The sequence below is a fragment of the Notolepis coatsorum genome (assembly GCF_963971535.1).
Source record: "Notolepis coatsorum genome assembly, chromosome: 8".
Taxonomy (NCBI): Eukaryota; Metazoa; Chordata; class Actinopteri; order Aulopiformes; family Paralepididae; genus Notolepis; species Notolepis coatsorum.
This window is the reverse complement of record NC_140172.1, coordinates 1,032,638-1,056,093: the sequence shown is the minus strand read 5'-3', so window position 1 is coordinate 1,056,093 and position 23,456 is coordinate 1,032,638. Positions and strand designations below refer to the sequence as shown.

At 37.8% G+C, this 23,456-nt stretch overlaps 1 protein-coding gene across 1 annotated transcript in view; it reads left to right on the top strand.

Annotated features, from left to right (window-relative positions):
• The window catches only part of depdc5 (DEP domain containing 5, GATOR1 subcomplex subunit), a 227,618-nt gene that overhangs the window by 10,640 nt on the left and 193,522 nt on the right, over positions 1–23,456 (top strand). The window contains exon 6 of the mRNA XM_084319739.1: positions 11,195–11,278. Within this exon, the coding sequence (XP_084175865.1) occupies positions 11,195–11,278 (84 nt within the window). The remainder of the gene's footprint in view (positions 1–11,194; positions 11,279–23,456) is intronic.

Below are 23,456 nucleotides of genomic sequence, written 5' to 3'. Positions count from 1 at the left end.
ATTTATAACAGAGAGAGTAGACGCCACACAACATATAAATATATTTATAACAGAGAGAGGAGACGCCACACAACATATAAATATATTTATAACAGAGAGAGTAGACGCCACACAACATATAAATATATTTATAACAGAGAGAGTAGACGCCACACACCATATAAATATATTTATAACAGAGAGAGTAGACGCCACACAACATATAAATATATTTATAACAGAGAGAGTAGACGCCACACAACATATAAATATATTTATAACAGAGAGAGTAGACGCCACACAACATATAAATATATTTATAACAGAGAGAGTAGACGCCACACAACATATAAATATATTTATAACAGAGAGAGTAGACGCCACACAACATATAAATATATTTATAACAGAGAGAGTAGACACCACACAACATATAAATATATTTATAACAGAGAGAGTAGACGCCACACAACATATAAATATATTTATAACAGAGAGAGTAGACACCACACAACATATAAATATATTTATAACAGAGAGAGTAGACGCCACACAACATATAAATATATTTATAAGAGAGAGAGGAGACGCCACACAACATATAAATATATTTATAACAGAGAGAGTAGACGCCACAACATATAAATATATTTATAACAGAGAGAGTAGACACCACACAACATATAAATATATTTATAACAGAGAGAGTAGACGCTACACAACATATAAATATATTTATAACAGAGAGAGTAGACGCCACACAACATATAAATATATTTATAACAGAGAGAGTAGACGCCACACAACATATACATATATTTATAACAGAGAGAGTAGACGCCACACAACATATAAATATATTTATAACAGAGAGAGTAGACGCCACACAACATATAAATATATTTATAACAGAGAGAGTAGACGCCACACAACATATACATATATTTATAACAGAGAGAGTAGACGCCACACAACATATAAATATATTTATAACAGAGAGAGTAGACACCACACAACATATAAATATATTTATAACAGAGAGAGTAGACGCCACACAACATATAAATATATTTATAACAGAGAGAGTAGACGCCACACAACATATACATATATTTATAACAGAGAGAGTAGACGCCACACAACATATACATATATTTATAACAGAGAGAGTAGACGCCACACAACATATAAATATATTTATAACAGAGAGAGTAGACGCCACACAACATATACATATATTTATAACAGAGAGAGTAGACGCCACACAACATATAAATATATTTATAACAGAGAGAGTAGACACCACACAACATATAAATATATTTATAACAGAGAGAGTAGACTCCACACAACATATAAATATATTTATAACAGACAGAGTAGACGCCACACAACATATACATATATTTATAACAGAGAGAGTAGACGCCACACAACATATACATATATTTATAACAGAGAGAGTAGACGCCACACAACATATACATATATTTATAACAGAGAGAGTAGACGCCACACAACATATAAATATATTTATAACAGAGAGAGTAGACGCCACACAACATATAAATATATTTATAACAGACAGAGTAGACACCACACAACATATACATATATTTATAACAGAGAGAGTAGAGGCCACACAACATATAAATATATTTATAACAGAGAGAGTAGACACCACACAACATATAAATATATTTATAACAGAGAGAGTAGACGCCACACACCATATAAATATATTTATAACAGAGAGAGTAGACGCCACACAACATATAAATATATTTATAACAGAGAGAGTAGACGCCACACAACATTATTAAATATATTTATAACAGAGAGAGTAGACACCACACAACATATAAATATATTTATAACAGAGAGAGGAGACGCCACACAACATATAAATATATTTATAACAGAGAGAGTAGACGCCACACAACATTATTAAATATATTTATAACAGAGAGAGTAGACGCCACACAACATATAAATATATTTATAACAGAGAGAGGAGACGCCACACAACATATAAATATATTTATAACAGAGAGAGTAGACGCCACACAACATGTAAATATATTTATAACAGAGAGAGTAGACGCCACACACCATATAAATATATTTATAACAGAGAGAGTAGACGCCACACAACATATAAATATATTTATAACAGAGAGAGTAGACGCCACACAACATATAAATATATTTATAACAGAGAGAGTAGACGCCACACAACATATAAATATATTTATAACAGAGAGAGTAGACGCCACACAACATATAAATATATTTATAACAGAGAGAGTAGACGCCACACAACATATAAATATATTTATAACAGAGAGAGTAGACGCCACACAACATATAAATATATTTATAACAGAGAGAGTAGACACCACACAACATATAAATATATTTATAACAGAGAGAGTAGACGCCACACAACATATAAATATATTTATAACAGAGAGAGTAGACACCACACAACATATAAATATATTTATAACAGAGAGAGTAGACGCCACACAACATATAAATATATTTATAAGAGAGAGAGGAGACGCCACACAACATATAAATATATTTATAACAGAGAGAGTAGACGCCACACAACATATAAATATATTTATAACAGAGAGAGTAGACACCACACAACATATAAATATATTTATAACAGAGAGAGTAGACGCCACACAACATATAAATATATTTATAACAGAGAGAGTAGACGCCACACAACATATAAATATATTTATAACAGAGAGAGTAGACGCCACACAACATATACATATATTTATAACAGAGAGAGTAGACGCCACACAACATATAAATATATTTATAACAGAGAGAGTAGACGCCACACAACATATAAATATATTTATAACAGAGAGAGTAGACGCCACACAACATATAAATATATTTATAAGAGAGAGAGGAGACGCCACACAACATATAAATATATTTATAACAGAGAGAGTAGACGCCACACAACATATAAATATATTTATAACAGAGAGAGTAGACACCACACAACATATAAATATATTTATAACAGAGAGAGTAGACACCACACAACATATAAATATATTTATAACAGAGAGAGTAGACGCTACACAACATATAAATATATTTATAACAGAGAGAGTAGACGCCACACAACATATAAATATATTTATAACAGAGAGAGTAGACGCCACACAACATATACATATATTTATAACAGAGAGAGTAGACGCCACACAACATATAAATATATTTATAACAGAGAGAGTAGACGCCACACAACATATAAATATATTTATAACAGAGAGAGTAGACGCCACACAACATATACATATATTTATAACAGAGAGAGTAGACGCCACACAACATATAAATATATTTATAACAGAGAGAGTAGACACCACACAACATATAAATATATTTATAACAGAGAGAGTAGACGCCACACAACATATAAATATATTTATAACAGAGAGAGTAGACGCCACACAACATATACATATATTTATAACAGAGAGAGTAGACGCCACACAACATATACATATATTTATAACAGAGAGAGTAGACGCCACACAACATATAAATATATTTATAACAGAGAGAGTAGACGCCACACAACATATACATATATTTATAACAGAGAGAGTAGACGCCACACAACATATAAATATATTTATAACAGAGAGAGTAGACACCACACAACATATAAATATATTTATAACAGAGAGAGTAGACTCCACACAACATATAAATATATTTATAACAGACAGAGTAGACGCCACACAACATATACATATATTTATAACAGAGAGAGTAGACGCCACACAACATATACATATATTTATAACAGAGAGAGTAGACGCCACACAACATATACATATATTTATAACAGAGAGAGTAGACGCCACACAACATATAAATATATTTATAACAGAGAGAGTAGACGCCACACAACATATAAATATATTTATAACAGACAGAGTAGACACCACACAACATATACATATATTTATAACAGAGAGAGTAGAGGCCACACAACATATAAATATATTTATAACAGAGAGAGTAGACACCACACAACATATAAATATATTTATAACAGAGAGAGTAGACGCCACACACCATATAAATATATTTATAACAGAGAGAGTAGACGCCACACAACATATAAATATATTTATAACAGAGAGAGTAGACGCCACACAACATTATTAAATATATTTATAACAGAGAGAGTAGACACCACACAACATATAAATATATTTATAACAGAGAGAGGAGACGCCACACAACATATAAATATATTTATAACAGAGAGAGTAGACGCCACACAACATTATTAAATATATTTATAACAGAGAGAGTAGACGCCACACAACATATAAATATATTTATAACAGAGAGAGGAGACGCCACACAACATATAAATATATTTATAACAGAGAGAGTAGACGCCACACAACATATAAATATATTTATAACAGAGAGAGTAGACGCCACACACCATATAAATATATTTATAACAGAGAGAGTAGACGCCACACAACATATAAATATATTTATAACAGAGAGAGTAGACGCCACACAACATATAAATATATTTATAACAGAGAGAGTAGACGCCACACAACATATAAATATATTTATAACAGAGAGAGTAGACGCCACACAACATATAAATATATTTATAACAGAGAGAGTAGACGCCACACAACATATAAATATATTTATAACAGAGAGAGTAGACGCCACACAACATATAAATATATTTATAACAGAGAGAGTAGACACCACACAACATATAAATATATTTATAACAGAGAGAGTAGACGCCACACAACATATAAATATATTTATAACAGAGAGAGTAGACACCACACAACATATAAATATATTTATAACAGAGAGAGTAGACGCCACACAACATATAAATATATTTATAAGAGAGAGAGGAGACGCCACACAACATATAAATATATTTATAACAGAGAGAGTAGACGCCACACAACATATAAATATATTTATAACAGAGAGAGTAGACACCACACAACATATAAATATATTTATAACAGAGAGAGTAGATGCCACACAACATATAAATATATTTATAACAGAGAGAGTAGACGCCACACAACATATAAATATATTTATAACAGAGAGAGTAGACGCCACACAACATATACATATATTTATAACAGAGAGAGTAGACGCCACACAACATATAAATATATTTATAACAGAGAGAGTAGACGCCACACAACATATAAATATATTTATAACAGAGAGAGTAGACGCCACACAACATATACATATATTTATAACAGAGAGAGTAGACGCCACACAACATATAAATATATTTATAACAGAGAGAGTAGACACCACACAACATATAAATATATTTATAACAGAGAGAGTAGACGCCACACAACATATAAATATATTTATAACAGAGAGAGTAGACGCCACACAACATATACATATATTTATAACAGAGAGAGTAGACGCCACACAACATATACATATATTTATAACAGAGAGAGTAGACGCCACACAACATATAAATATATTTATAACAGAGAGAGTAGACGCCACACAACATATACATATATTTATAACAGAGAGAGTAGACGCCACACAACATATAAATATATTTATAACAGAGAGAGTAGACACCACACAACATATAAATATATTTATAACAGAGAGAGTAGACTCCACACAACATATAAATATATTTATAACAGACAGAGTAGACGCCACACAACATATACATATATTTATAACAGAGAGAGTAGACGCCACACAACATATACATATATTTATAACAGAGAGAGTAGACGCCACACAACATATACATATATTTATAACAGAGAGAGTAGACGCCACACAACATATAAATATATTTATAACAGAGAGAGTAGACGCCACACAACATATAAATATATTTATAACAGAGAGAGTAGACGCCACACAACATATAAATATATTTATAACAGAGAGAGTAGACGCCACACAACATATAAATATATTTATAACAGAGAGTAGACACCACACAACATATAAATATATTTATAACAGAGAGAGTAGACGCCACACAACATATAAATATATTTATAACAGAGAGAGTAGACGCCACACAACATATAAATATATTTATAACAGAGAGGAGACGCCACACAACATATAAATATATTTATAACAGAGAGAGTAGACGCCACACAACATATAAATATATTTATAACAGAGAGAGTAGACACCACACAACATATACATATATTTATAACAGAGAGAGTAGACGCCACACAACATATAAATATATTTATAACAGACAGAGTAGACGCCACACAACATATAAATATATTTATAACAGAGAGTAGACACCACACAACATATAAATATATTTATAACAGAGAGAGTAGACGCCACACAACATATAAATATATTTATAACAGAGAGAGTAGACGCCACACAACATATAAATATATTTATAACAGAGAGAGTAGACGCCACACAACATATAAATATATTTATAACAGAGAGAGTAGACGTCACACAACATATAAATATATTTATAACAGAGAGTAGACACCACACAACATATAAATATATTTATAACAGACAGAGTAGACGCCACACAACATATAAATATATTTATAACAGAGAGAGTAGACGCCACACAACATATAAATATATTTATAACAGAGAGAGTAGACGCCACACAACATATAAATATATTTATAACAGAGAGTAGACACCACACAACATATAAATATATTTATAACAGACAGAGTAGACGCCACACAACATATAAATATATTTATAACAGAGTAGACGCCACACAACATATAAATATATTTATAACAGAGAGAGTAGACGCCACACAGCATATAAATATATTTATAACAGAGAGAGTAGACGCCACACAACATATAAATATATTTATAACAGAGTAGACACCACACAACATATAAATATATTTATAACAGACAGAGTAGACGCCACACAACATATACATATATTTATAACAGACAGAGTAGACGCCACACAACATATACATATATTTATAACAGACAGAGTAGACACCACGCAACATATAAATATATTTATAACAGAGAGAGTAGACGCCACACAACATATAAATATATTTATAACAGAGAGAGTAGACGCCACACAACATATAAATATATTTATAACAGAGAGTAGACGCCACACAACATATAAATATATTTATAACAGAGAGAGTAGACGCCACACACCATATAAATATATTTATAACAGAGAGAGTAGACGCCACACAACATATAAATATATTTATAACAGAGAGAGTAGACGCCACACAACATTATTAAATATATTTATAACAGAGAGAGTAGACACCACACAACATATAAATATATTTATAACAGAGAGAGGAGACGCCACACAACATATAAATATATTTATAACAGAGAGAGTAGACGCCACACAACATTATTAAATATATTTATAACAGAGAGAGTAGACGCCACACAACATATAAATATATTTATAACAGAGAGAGGAGACGCCACACAACATATAAATATATTTATAACAGAGAGAGTAGACGCCACACAACATATAAATATATTTATAACAGAGAGTAGACACCACACAACATATAAATATATTTATAACAGAGAGAGTAGACGCCACACAACATATAAATATATTTATAACAGAGAGAGTAGACGCCACACAACATATAAATATATTTATAACAGAGAGGAGACGCCACACAACATATAAATATATTTATAACAGAGAGAGTAGACGCCACACAACATATAAATATATTTATAACAGAGAGAGTAGACACCACACAACATATACATATATTTATAACAGAGAGAGTAGACGCCACACAACATATAAATATATTTATAACAGACAGAGTAGACGCCACACAACATATAAATATATTTATAACAGAGAGTAGACACCACACAACATATAAATATATTTATAACAGAGAGAGTAGACGCCACACAACATATAAATATATTTATAACAGAGAGAGTAGACGCCACACAACATATAAATATATTTATAACAGAGAGAGTAGACGCCACACAACATATAAATATATTTATAACAGAGAGAGTAGACGCCACACAACATATAAATATATTTATAACAGAGAGTAGACACCACACAACATATAAATATATTTATAACAGACAGAGTAGACGCCACACAACATATAAATATATTTATAACAGAGAGAGTAGACGCCACACAACATATAAATATATTTATAACAGAGAGAGTAGACGCCACACAACATATAAATATATTTATAACAGAGAGTAGACACCACACAACATATAAATATATTTATAACAGACAGAGTAGACGCCACACAACATATAAATATATTTATAACAGAGTAGACGCCACACAACATATAAATATATTTATAACAGAGAGAGTAGACGCCACACAGCATATAAATATATTTATAACAGAGAGAGTAGACGCCACACAACATATAAATATATTTATAACAGAGTAGACACCACACAACATATAAATATATTTATAACAGACAGAGTAGACGCCACACAACATATACATATATTTATAACAGACAGAGTAGACGCCACACAACATATACATATATTTATAACAGACAGAGTAGACACCACGCAACATATAAATATATTTATAACAGACAGAGTAGACACCACACAACATATAAATATATTTATAACAGAGAGAGTAGACGCCACACAACATATAAATATATTTATAACAGAGAGAGTAGACACCACACAACATATAAATATATTTATAACAGAGAGAGTAGACGCCACACAACATATAAATATATTTATAACAGACAGAGTAGACGCCACACAACATATAAATATATTTATAACAGAGAGAGTAGACGCCACACAACATATAAATATATTTATAACAGAGAGAGTAGACGCCACACAACATATAAATATATTTATAACAGAGAGTAGACGCCACACAACATATAAATATATTTATAACAGAGAGAGTAGACGCCACACAACATATACATATATTTATAACAGAGAGTAGACGGCACACAACATATAAATATATTTATAACAGAGAGAGTAGACGCCACACAACATATAAATATATTTATAACAGAGAGAGTAGACACCACACAACATATAAATATATTTATAACAGAGAGAGTAGACACCACACAACATATAAATATATTTATAACAGAGAGTAGACGCCACACAACATATAAATATATTTATAACAGAGAGAGTAGACGCCACACAGCATATAAATATATTTATAACAGAGAGAGTAGACGCCACACAACATATAAATATATTTATAACAGAGAGAGTAGACGCCACACAACATATAAATATATTTATAACAGAGAGAGTAGACGCCACACAGCATGTAAATATATTTATAACAGAGAGAGTAGACGCCACACAACATATAAATATATTTATAACAGAGAGAGTAGACGCCACACAACATATAAATATATTTATAACAGAGAGAGTAGACGCCACACAACATATAAATATATTTATAACAGAGAGTAGACGCCACACAACATATAAATATATTTATAACAGAGAGAGTAGACGCCACACAACATATAAATATATTTATAACAGAGAGAGTAGACGCCACACAACATATAAATATATTTATAACAGAGAGTAGACGCCACACAACATATAAATATATTTATAACGGAGAGTAGACGCCACACAACATATAAATATATTTATAACAGAGTAGACGCCACACAACATATAAATATATTTATAACAGAGTAGACACCACACAACATATAAATATATTTATAACAGAGAGAGTAGACGCCACACAACATATAAATATATTTATAACAGAGAGAGTAGACGCCACACAACATATAAATATATTTATAACAGAGAGAGTAGACGCCACACAACATATAAATATATTTATAACAGAGAGAGTAGACGCCACACAACATATAAATATATTTATAACAGAGAGAGTAGACGCCACACAACATATAAATATATTTATAACAGAGAGAGTAGACGCCACACAACATATAAATATATTTATAACAGAGTAGACGCCACACAACATATAAATATATTTATAACAGAGAGAGTAGACGCCACACAGCATATAAATATATTTATAACAGAGAGAGTAGACGCCACACAACATATAAATATATTTATAACAGAGTAGACACCACACAACATATAAATATATTTATAACAGGCAGAGTAGACGCCACACAACATATACATATATTTATAACAGACAGAGTAGACGCCACACAACATATACATATATTTATAACAGACAGAGTAGACGCCACACAACATATACATATATTTATAACAGACAGAGTAGACGCCACACAACATATAAATATATTTATAACAGAGAGAGTAGACACCACACAACATATAAATATATTTATAACAGAGAGAGTAGACGCCACACAACATATAAATATATTTATAACAGAGAGAGTAGACACCACACAACATATAAATATATTTATAACAGAGAGAGTAGACGCCACACAACATATAAATATATTTATAACAGAGAGAGTAGACACCACACAACATATAAATATATTTATAACAGAGAGTAGACGCCACACAACATATAAATATATTTATAACAGAGAGAGTAGACGCCACACAACATATAAATATATTTATAACAGAGAGAGTAGACGCCACACAACATATAAATATATTTATAACAGAGAGAGTAGACGCCACACAACATATAAATATATTTATAACAGAGAGAGTAGACGCCACACAACATATAAATATATTTATAAGAGAGAGAGGAGACGCCACACAACATATAAATATATTTATAACAGAGAGAGTAGACGCCACACAACATATAAATATATTTATAACAGAGAGAGTAGACACCACACAACATATAAATATATTTATAACAGAGAGAGTAGACGCCACACAACATATAAATATATTTATAACAGAGAGAGTAGACGCCACACAACATATACATATATTTATAACAGAGAGAGTAGACGCCACACAACATATAAATATATTTATAACAGAGAGAGTAGACGCCACACAACATTTTAAATCCATTTTCATGAGACGGCAACATGACAAACAAAGTTATGGACGTGACATGAAACAAACAGGCTTTTGTTTACTTGCTGCAGGACGTGACCCTTGACCTGGTGGAGCTGACCTTTAAGGACCAGTACATTGGCAGAGGAGACATGTGGAGGCTGAAGAAGAGTCTTGTAAGTAGGGCTGTCTTAAATACTTTGAAGCTTTGTTCGATGGCATGAGCTTCGAACATAAAAAAAAAAATCAAAGTTTAAAGAAATATATATATATATATATATATATCTTTTTTTTTGCCTCCAAAATCTTGCGCCTCCATTCCAATGAAACGAAAGTAAGCGGCACCTCGACTCCACCTCTCTACAACAAGCACGTGGAGATTATCTGTGTTGAAAACAACAAGGACATGTGCAGCAGACACAAAACATTAATAAGGCTATGCCTATGCTGCTATGACTAATGTGTTACCAAGTTGGCTAATTTAATTGTAATCATCTGCTTTTGTAGGTGCATTGTCTGATATAATTATAAATGATAAATTAAATATAATTGTTTGCTTGATAGACGAAGGTTGCAACATAATTATGTAATGTCATGTCGTTGGCTGTGAGAGCAGCCCCACTGCACCCAGGCAGCGCAGCCGAGTGAAACCTTGTTGGCTGCGTCACAGTCACGAAAGGGGCTACTTAATTAATTAATCCAATCCACTTTATTTATAGAGCACATTTAAAAACAACAAAGTTTACCAAAGTGCTGTACAAGTCCCACAACATAAGATAAAAAAAATTTAATAAAAAAAATAAAAAAATATTATAATTAATATATATATATTTTTTTTTTCTCGAAGCTTCGAATTAAAATCGAAACTCGGCCCCAAAGCTTCGATTGCCAAAAAAACCTTCGAAGGTCAGCCCTACTTGTAAGATGTGTGTTTACTGTACACAGTGGAGACATGTGGAGGCTGAAGAAGAGTCTTGTAAGATGTGTGTGTTTACTGTACACAGTGGTGGAAAGTAACTAAGTATTTTTACTCAAGTACTGTGCTTAAGTGCAATTTTGAGCTACTTGTACTTTACGTGAGTATTTTCATTTAGGGAACCTTATACTTTCACTCCACTACATTTCAATGGAAATATTGTACTTTTTACTCCACTACATTTAGCTGAACCCATCAGTTACTAGTTACTTTGAAGAAAAAGATTTTGCATAGAAAACATGGGAAATATATTAGTTGGGGGCCTTAGGGATATTTTCGTGCAAATTTGTGCAAAAGCACCAAATTGTGCCCAGATGTAGCCCAGAGTTTGTTGACTCAGCCAGGGCGCCCGAGCCGGCGACCCCCGGGGCCCCCTGGTGGCCAAATCAATATGGCCGCTGTCCGAAAAAGGTCTTGGCTATATCTTTTGAACCAAATGAACTAGAAATACAAACTTGGTGTCTATTTTATGTTTTTTGGACCCCTAATTTGCATATTTCCAAGATGGCAACTACCCGAAAGTGAGTTTTACCAGAACTTTTGTTTTTTCTGTCTATAAAAGTGAAATTCTATACAACATATAATTATATCAGAATCAGACACATTGATTGCCAGGCAATATTTATAATGTCAAATAAACCTAAACAACAATTGGTTGCCAGGCGTAACAACAACAACAAAGGCGAAAACATGACAGAACAACAATAAATACCGCACAATACACAAACAATACAGAATCATACCCCACATTAGCCCAAAATGACAATCCACATACATACCACATCAAGGTGCTCAGTCTATAGATATACGCAGGCCCGGACTGGCCATCGGGAGCACCGGGAGTTTTCCCGGTGGCCTGGCCTGCACAGAAAAAAAAATTATAATACAATTTTTTTATTATTATTATTATTATTTTTTGCCAGGCCATTGTTTCTAGTTGTGGTGGAGCGATAGTTAGATAACCTAGGTGGGTGGGGAACAACCAGGATTTCACTGTCTGCGACAGAGTTTGAGAACTATCTCTCTGACTCTCTCCCTCTCGCGGATCACACACACACAAATGGAGCCATGCTGCCGCTTGTGATTGGTGGAGGCGGAATGGCAGATGGCACTCTGCATAATAACAGCCAGGCAGTGAGCCAGGTATTGAGGGACTCGGGAGAGATACAGTAGAGTGAAAGTCAATTAACGTTGATGTCAAGATGGACAGTGGAAGAAAGAGAAAGGGTGGAGGATAGAGGGAAAAAGAAAGGCCCTTACAGGAGATGCTGCTAAATCCGGCAACATTTATCAAATGTTTTCTTGCACCAAGGTCAAGGAACCAGCAGGTTAGTCAGTGATAAAAATAAACATGTGGATGTTAGCTAGCTAACGTTACCATGCAATGCATCATCTCCCCTGTCAAAATCCCAATTTTAAATCTGCCAAGAAACATATAAATAATTTAACCCTTGTGTCTGAAAACTAAAGTGTTATACTCTTACCATATTAGGGGACTAAATTGAAAAACGCCATAAAAAGATTACATGTTGAAATAATTTCCCACTTTCTTTTCCATAAATATTTTATTCAACTTCAGATTAAAATTGAAATACTCCCACTTTTCTGAAAGGAGTTGTTAAATCTGACATTACAAAAAACGTGGTGGTTATGATCGGGGCTGAAGTTGAATAAACAATTTATGAAAGAGAAAGTAAAAAAAATCCAAGATAATTCAAAGAATACACACCGTTGCCACATATATTGGCTACAAACATAATCACTGCAAAGTTATCAAAAAAATAAGAATCTGATCAGACACAAGGGTTAAGAAGTGTTCCCTTTCTAATTTCCTCAAAAACATCTAGTCTAGTTAATGTGATCAATATTATTTGACAATTGATGCTTTTTGTTGGAAATTTCAGTCAGTGAGCTCATACTTTGAGCTCATTCTATAGTTAAAATGATTGAGACAACGCAATCTTCTGTCTTCGTTGTGCATGCATGCGTGTGCTCACCACACGCGATACATGTGTCACTATTCTGGCAGTGGCTACTGTTAATATAGTATTGTAATGAAAGGTCTGTTATTTAATGTTTGTGTAAAGGGCTATTTTAACTGTTGATGGGTAGTGCATCAGTAAAGTGAATATGGTATTGTGCTCTTGCTCTGTTTGAATAGGTGGAGAGAGTGGTTAACTGTATTATAATAGTAAATAGAAAAATATGTTGTGCTCTTGTTTTTATCTTTTTGAAGGTGGAGAGAGTAGCATTGCTAGAGCCACAACAGTTTTATTTGAGGTTCATAACAGTACATTGTACTAAGCAATTGTTGGCTCATTAGTTTGTGATTCACATGCACTAAAATTCACCAGAATGCAGGAAATTAAGTCTTTGTAACAAAAAGGTTCCTGGTGGGGGACCCCCAGACCCCCCGCTTAAAAAGTGGCCTGACTGGGGTTATATTTTGCGCTATATCTCCCGGTATGAATTATTTCCCCAGTCCGGCCCTGGATATACGTTTATGGGGATGGATGTGCTCAGTCCTTTTTATTTACCAGGGTGAGTGATTGTGGATAGAAGCTGTAGGTGACAATTTATATATCATAATCACACAACCAGATTACTAATTGTCGTCTCACTGTAGTCTCGACCCTCAGTGTTGGTACAGGCACCCTCACAGCCACATATTGAGGTGCAATGGACTCCAGCTTTAAAGTGGAGATGAAGCATAGCGATAAATACATATTCATAGCATCACATTAGTATTTAGATAAGCCACAGAAAAAATCACGTTATAAAAATAAGCAGTTTCTAAGAAAAAACGATTTGTTATGTGAATTTTTGAAGCATTTATCATTATGGGCGCGGCCATTTTGTTGCTGACGTCATGGGGCTGGTTTGGTGTATACACTGCTGGTTAGCTGCCTATAGTGAATGGGTCAGTCAGTAAATAAAATGTTGCCTACAAAACAACGGGACCGCTGTGGTTCTTTTTGTATTGCTCCTGGCTGTTCAAACTAATTTTACCGTGTGAAAGAGAGGAAAGTTGGTTAATTTCCACAAACTACCAGTGAAAAAAACAGTGTTGTTGGCACGTTGGCTCAGGCTGGCTGCACTCAGGCGGCGCGACCAGCCTGTTGGACAGGGAAGGAGGATCTGCAGCGAACACTTCATTGCCTCGGATTATGTTGTTGGGGTGGGAGGTTTGTCCAGAAGACCACTAATCAGCTGAAGCCGGACGCGGTTCCCTCGGTCTTCGACAGACAGACCGGCCCAGGCAGTTCAGCGTCGCGGAGCATTCAGCCTGCTGGCTACCTAGCTCCACTTCAACCAGCGTCGCGGAGCATTCAGCCTGCTGGCTAGCTAATAGCCTCGGCAAGCTAACGGTAGCTGGCTCCAGCAGCTTGTCGGTGTGCTAATAGCCTCGGCAAGCTAACGGTAGCTGGCTCCAGCAGCTTGTCGGTGTGCTAATAGCCTCGGCAAGCTAACGGTAGCTGGCTCCAGCAGCTTGTCGGTGTGCTAATAGCCTCGGCAAGCTAACGGTAGCTGGCTCCAGCAGCTTGTCGGTGTGCTGGAGCCTCGGCAAGCTAACGGTAGCTGGCTCCAGCAGCTTGTCGGTGTGCTGGAGCCTCGGCAAGCTAACGGTAGCTGGCTCCAGCAGCTTGTCGATGTGCTAATAGCCTCGGCAAGCTAACGGTAGCTAGCTCCAGGCTATTAGCACATCGACAAGCTGCTGGAGCTCCCGACGCTCGGCTGGTTGAAGTGGAGCTAGGTAGCCAGCAGGCTGAATGCTCCATGACGCTGAACTGCCTGGGCCGGTCTGTCTGTCGAAGACCGAGGGAACCGCGTCCGGCTTCAGCTGATTAGTGGTCTTCTGGACAAACCTCCCACCCCAACAACATAATCCGAGGCAATGAAGTGTTCGCTGCAGATCCTCCTTCCCTGTCCAACAGGCTGGTCGCGCCGCCTGAGTGCAGCCAGCCTGAGCCAACGTGCCAACAACACTGTTTTTTTCACTGGTAGTTTGTGGAAATTAACCAACTTTCCTCTCTTTCACACGGTAAAATTAGTTTGAACAGCCAGGAGCAATACAAAAAGAACCACCGCGGTCCCCCAGGGCTCGGTTTTAGGACCCCTTCTCTTCTCCCTCTACACTAAATCACTGGGTAACATTATCACGTCTCATGGCTTCTCCTACCACTGTTATGCCGACGATACTCAACTCTTCCTCTCCTTCCCTCCCTCAGATATCCACGTCTCTGAGCGGATCTCGGCCTGTCTGTCCGACATCTCCGCCTGGATGACGACCAACCACCTCAAACTGAACCTAAGCAAAACAGAATTGCTCCACCTGCCGGCCAAATCCTCCCCCCTGACCGACCTTTCCATCACAGTCGAGAATGCAGCTGTGACCGCGTCCCCGACCGCCAAGAACCTTGGTGTTGTCCTCGACGACCAGTTGAACTTCTCTGCTCACATCGCAGCGACAACCAGAACCTGCCGATTCCTCCTGAGCAACGTCAGAAGGATACGCCCCTTCCTGACAAAAGAAGCCACCCAACTCCTCGTCCAATCAACAGTCATCTCCCGCCTCGACTACTGCAACGCACTGCTCGCTGGCCTCCCGGCCACTGCCACTAAGCCTCTTCAACTCATTCAGAACGCAGCGGCCCGCCTGATCTCAAACCTACCGAAGTCGGCCCATGTCACCCCACTTCTTAGGGACCTGCACTGGCTCCCCATTGCTGCACGAATCCGCTTCAAGGCCCTTGACCTAGCATACCGTGCGGCAAAGGGAACTGCTCCCGCCTACCTCCGGTCAATGGTCTCTAACTACACACCCTCAAGACCCCTACGCTCTGCATCTTCTGGCCGCCTCAGACCTACTCCTATCCAAGCTCCGGGAGGGTCATCAAAGAGAAGTCGCCTATTCTCAGTCCTTGCCCCACAATGGTGGAATGAACTACCCACCCCAGTTAGGACAGCCGAAACACGTCCAATCTTTCGCCGTCGACTAAAGACTCACTTCTTCAACCATTATCTGAATAAAAAAAAAAAAAAAAAAAAAAATCTAACCCTAACTAACCATACTGTCATGCACTTGTCCTAATAAACTAACCTACACTGTAGCACTCAACACTTTGATGAACATTGTTACTCAGCTGATAGAGTTGTGCTCTTCCTGATGGCTTGTCGTACAGAACTTGTAAGTCGCTTTGGATAAAAGCGTCAGCTAAATGACTAAATGTAAATGTAAATGTAAATGTAGGCAACATTTTATTTACTGACTGACCCATTCACTATAGGCAGCTAACCAGCAGTGTATACACCAAACCAGCCCCATGACGTCAGCAACAAAATGGCCGCGCCCATGGCGAAAACAGGGAAATTATATTTGATTTTTCAGACAAATAAGCAGGATTTCACATTTTATTATAGGACCCTGTCTTACACAAGGTACACAACAAACAAACTAGGATTACATTGTTCACTGCTTCATCTCCCCTTTAAAGCATTTGCAGCGCCCTCTACATGACTTTTTGCAGCCGCTGTGGAGGAGAATGGTGCAGGCTTTACTGGCATCTGCAAGATGAGTCCAGTATGGTTCACAAGTCTTGGTCGTGGAGTCCTAGTACCAGCCCCATGTACTGAACTCTGGGATATTTAGCTGGACAGAGGTCGCCTGGTTCCAGTAAAAGGGCTATGCCAACTTCGTGAACCCTTGCGAATGAGTCAGCCACTTGTTTCCATAATGTCTTGTATGTCGAGTGCTACAAGGTCATTATTTGGTAGAAATGGATTTCCGTGGGTCTCCATAACCTCTGTGAAGGATTTGACATCTTTCTAGGGCTGTCTTAAATACTTCGAAGCTTCGAAGCTTCGTTCGATGGCACAAGCTTCGAACATTAAAAAAAATTATCGAAATTAAAAAAAAATAAAAATTAATTTCTTTTAAAAAAAAATCGTTCATTTTTTTTTTTCAATTTTTACTTCGTTAGGACAGCCGAATCCCGTCCAATCTTTCGCCGTCGACTAAAGACGCACTTCTTCAACCATTATCTGAAATAAAATAAAATAAATAAAATAAATCTAACCCTAACTAACCTTACTGTCATGCACTTGTCCTAATAAACTAACCTACACTGTAGCACTCAACACTTTGATGAACATTGTTGTTCAGCTGATAGAGTTGCATCCTTCCTGATGACCTGTCGTACAGAACTTGTAAGTCGCTTTGGATAAAAGCGTCAGCTAAATGACTAAATGTAAATGTGAATGTAAATGCCTTGTAGAATTCCACACATAAGAAAGAAAGATACTGGGATGAATAAACAAAATAGGAAATAAAATGTAGAAATGCAATACATAAATAAATATGAATCTCCATATATGAAATAGAACATTTAGATAAGGTGCTACTGAGATGTTTTGGTGAGTTCTTTGTTTTTTTGTGGAAGTAGCCCTTCTTAAAAATGCATGAACATTCACTGATAATTGGTCTGTAGTGGAGTCTACAAGGTCTACATTGCCGGACCATGTAGAATCCGGACCTTGTAGACTGACATAATTCTGTGCATAGTTTAGTCTACACAGGCCATATTTCAAATAATCTAAATCTTACTTCATTCATCTTAAACATTCTTGATTTGGGGGATTGGTAGTTCCCATGAAATCTGAAGTTGTTCAAACGACAACAGCGATCCACCTTGAATTAAATCACACAGCCGTGTTGGCTGCGTCACAGTTACGAAAGGGGCTACTTAATTCATTAATCCAATCCACTTTATTTATAGAGCACATTTAACACTTTGATTGCCTAAGGCTAAATTCATGATATACCATAGGTTGCCAGCTCTATTTGTCTATGTAGAAGTTCCCCTTCTTTGCAGGGCTATAACTTTTTAAATTCTATTGCTAAATTGCCATTATTAGGGCCCATTCAATGTCCTATATGTATTGTTCAGGGTGTATGAACGTTAAACTTTTTCATTCACATATTCATACTAAAATATGATCTAAAGTATAAGTATGTTTTCATCTCTTTCTGCAGCTTTCTCCAGAACGTGATTTATAGCCCCAAATGCATTATATTGATGATCAAATACAGTTTGATAGCAATCGGCGCGATATAAAAAAATCCAACTGGACGGACTTCTGGAAGTTACTACACGTAATCTGATGTTGACCGGATGGCCGAGGGGGCGTTTATAATTCCGTGGGCAGCGTTATACCATTCATCTAATGTGGGTCAAATGTTCATCATAGCAGTTAGTATCGTACACATTGAAAAATAACGCTGAATCTTACCGTATCTTCCTCGCGCCGTTGGGCGATGAGCGTGGAACAGACATTTTCCTATTATGGGATATAGAAATATCCGGTCCATGTCCAGGTTGTATAATAATATATACGTCCAAATCATGTTGTTTTTTCGAGTTATTTGCAGCGATCGATGTTCACTGTGTGAAGACTGAGTCTCTCTAACACTAGCGAGTGCCCGGACCCCATATGGAGTGAGTCCTACCGGGTTAAAGGTAACATCCGTTTTTTCGATCTGCCGATCGGCCACCAGATGGCGGTCTTGAACCGCTAGAGGATTGAGAGGAGATCACACTTGTGTCTCAGGGCCCCGGAAAGGAAATATGATTCCGATCACAGATTTTTGAAATATTGATATCAAAGACGAGTTACGGCGTCTTCGGCAACTTGAGCATGGCGGGGAAGGACGCCTAAAAGCGTCTTCCGGCAGTTAAAGTGTTAAAAACAACAAAGTTTACCAAAGTGCTGTACAAGTCCCACAACATAAGATACAAAAATTTAAAATTAAAATCGAAGCTCGGCCCCGAAGCTTCGATTGCCAAAAAAAAATTCGAAGGTCAGCCCTACATCTTTCCTGAACATGACCTGCAAGCTATGTGCCTCTTCATGATGAGATGTTGACGATGCTGTTATACACAGCTTCAAACTCTTGCACCAACCTGGCACAGTCAGGCCCTGCAAGCATGAAGAGTGTGAGGGCTTCAGGGCTTTCATAGAGTCCAGCTGCTCCACCACAGGACTGCAGGATTTTGTTTGATTGCTCGTGGGATTGATCTTTTGCAATCAAGCTGAACTTACATTCTGACCGCTGCACTATGAATTTCCCCTTCATGAACTCTTCATAAATGGCAGGATTTTTTTTCATGCAGCTCAAACATGTCTCGAACATGGACGGGTAACCAGCTCAAACATGTCTCGAACACGGACGGGTAACCAGCTCAAACATGTCTCGAACATGGACGGGTAACCAGCTCAAACATGTCTCGAACACGGACGGGTAACCAGCTCAAACATGTCTCGAACACGGACGGGTAACCAGCTAAAACATGTCTCGAACACGGACGGGTAACCAGCTCAAACATGTCTCAAACACGGACGGGTAACCAGCTAAAACATGTCTCGAACACGGACGGGTAACCAGCTAAAACATGTCTCGAACATGGACGGGTAACCAGCTAAAACATGTCTCGAACATGGACGGGTAACCAGCGAGTGTAGTTAGTGTGATCCATCACGTGAAACCAAGCACAGAGCTCATCACACACTTTTTCTATTTTTCTCCCATCCCAATTCCACTGTGCCAATTCTCCCCTCCCCTGTCTTGAACGTTGCTCGCATATGCCCCCCACTGGCCAGTTGTAGGGAGGATGGAAGCCTTGCATCACGTGTCCCCTCCGATACACGAGGAGGCAGCCTGTCACATCTTTTCACCTGCCAGCGTGGACTCTCATTGGCGAGGTGTAACGTGTGGGAGGCTCACACTACCCCCGCCATTTCCTGTCTCTGCTGTGCAGGCGTCCCCCAACCGACCTGTAGGAGTCGCTGTCCACAACGCCCAGATTACCACCCATCGACTTCCACCCGCTAACTCTGCCAATTGAGTTAGTATGACGGCCGGCCCAAGCCGGAGGGAACGCAGACAGCCGGATTCGAACCCGTGTCTCTTGCGTTGGTGACAAGCGCAATGTCCGCTGCGCCACCCAGCCGCCTAGCTCATCACACACTTGAATGTACAGCTTGAAGTGTCCTTCTCGGAGTGACCGAACAAATTGGCAGAACAGTAACTCTAGCTCTAGCACCTACGGGTGGCTGCAATTCTAAACTGGCCCCGGTAAATGTCCAAACCCCCACCCACCCCTAAACCAGATTGCATGCGTGCACGAGGAAGGATAATAATAATGATCTAGCGTTGATTTCAGGAAGATCAGATAATCACGCGAAAAATGAAAAAAGTGTTCGCGTCTTTTCCCTGGAATTACTCAGAAACAACCAAACTATATTCATATTCAAAACGGTATAAAACGGAAATGTACGGATGAAAAAATAATCTGTTTTTTGCACGTTGACCAGAAACAACTCACTGAGACTCGACGGCGTTATTAGACCCATAGCTATACTATAAAATATAGGTTTAGCTCTACAAACTACAACTACGTTTACATGGGGTCACTTCCCGGAAGGGGCATGGCACTCAATGTGTTAACAAATAAAGTTTTCAATCAATCAATCAGTTCCATGATGGTAGACCAGTACTTGAACTGTGGAAACTCCGCTGGAGATTGTTTGTCCCACATGTTGAATGTTTCAGATGGGCCCAGAACATCCACACAATAAGCAGAGTATGCCTTCTGCTAGAGAATAAGGGACATGAGAGTGACTTCATGGACATAACGTGTGCGTTTGATATGGTGCTCAATGAGGGCAGACTGAGCTCGTCCTGTAGTCGAGACCTGTGCCTGGATAAGGACGGTGGTCCAACCTGAATCGCGGCGCTTGCCCGCCATAAGGTGAGCTTTGTCTTTGATATGCAATGCTCCCATCTTTACGACCAACTTATCTTCACCAAGTGTCGCAGGATATTGCCGTTAATAATAATAATGGCTTGGATTTATATAGCGCTCTTCATGACACCCAGAGCGCTTCACAGAGTCCATTATTCGTTCATACACAGTCATACTGGTGGTGGTAAGCTACAATTGCAGCCAGAGCTGCCCTGAGGCCCTGGAGCTGCTTGGCTATAGCATACAATGGTTGATCAACACCAAGGACAGCAATCTGGCCAGGATTCAGGAATGATGTGCCTTTCTGTGCTAGCTCCATTGCATGCTTCATCATGGATGCAGATGCTGCTTTATCTGGGAATAAGGGGTACACTCCTATCTCTGCACAAGGTTTCACTGTGTCATCATTCATAAGCTGCGAGTTATAACCTGACTGTAACTGAGGGGTACAATTCCCTGACTGTATTGATAAGTATGGTATCATTAAACCACTACCGTCTTTATGTACATTCCTACTGGCCATACAGTACACAGGTATCTAATGATGAACACTTCCCCACAATGAATCGGTTCTACACAAAGTTGTATTTAAGTATTTATTGCAGCAAAAGGTACATAATATACTTTACTTTACTTTGAATGCGCTTATAAGGCAAAGGAATGTGCGTAGGCAAATCAATAACGAATGTCCATTCTCATATTACGCAGGAGGTAATCATACAACCTGAATCTTAGGGAATTATATCTATGGTACACTAGTAATATAGCGGGAGATACTGGAAGGGTCCCCCCGGTTGTAAGCCAGCAAGGGTAGAGGGTCTGTCGGTAGTAGAGCCTGGGTCAACGATGATAAGGAGACTCCGAGTACAGGAGACGGTGCAATAAGATCTTGATCCACAGACGAATACAGCTGTTCTCCGTAGCATGTAGCTCCACATGGAAGAAAGCTAGCCTGCCTCAGGCTTCTGAGGGGCAGACTCGACGTGGCTCCTTGCAGGGTAAATCCCACACACTTGTGGCTGTCGGCGATTCTCCGCTCCATTAATTACAGGACCAAAAGCAAATATAATCCAGCCGAAAAGGGCTATGCAGTCGTCGGGTAGATAATCCAGTGTACATGTCCACACGGTCCTCGTCTAGGGCTCCTCGGGTGAAAGCGCCATGATAAGCAGCCCAGCCTGGATAAGCACTCTAGCTGATACGAAGAAACGTTGGTGATGCTGGTCACTGTAGAACTTTAGCCGCACGATACACTATACACAAATAGACTATTACTGACTTAATAGAATAGGTCGAACTCGACGGTACAGCGTTAAACTCTGACACTTCAGTTATTAATTCGCACGCGGTCTCAATGCTCTATTTGGGGCCAAACAGGCCATACTGCACCGCACGTCGTATCGTGGGTGAGGCTTCAACTTTAATTACTAAGTGCTTCTGTATTCACCTGCGCCGTATTTATACGCTTAGGTGAATAAACTAGTACCAGCTTTATTCCTGTCTCATATCCTTGCGCAATACCGTTCATGTCCAGGCATGTCCCCGGCGGTGACTTTGAACCTGATTTTGGAGGCA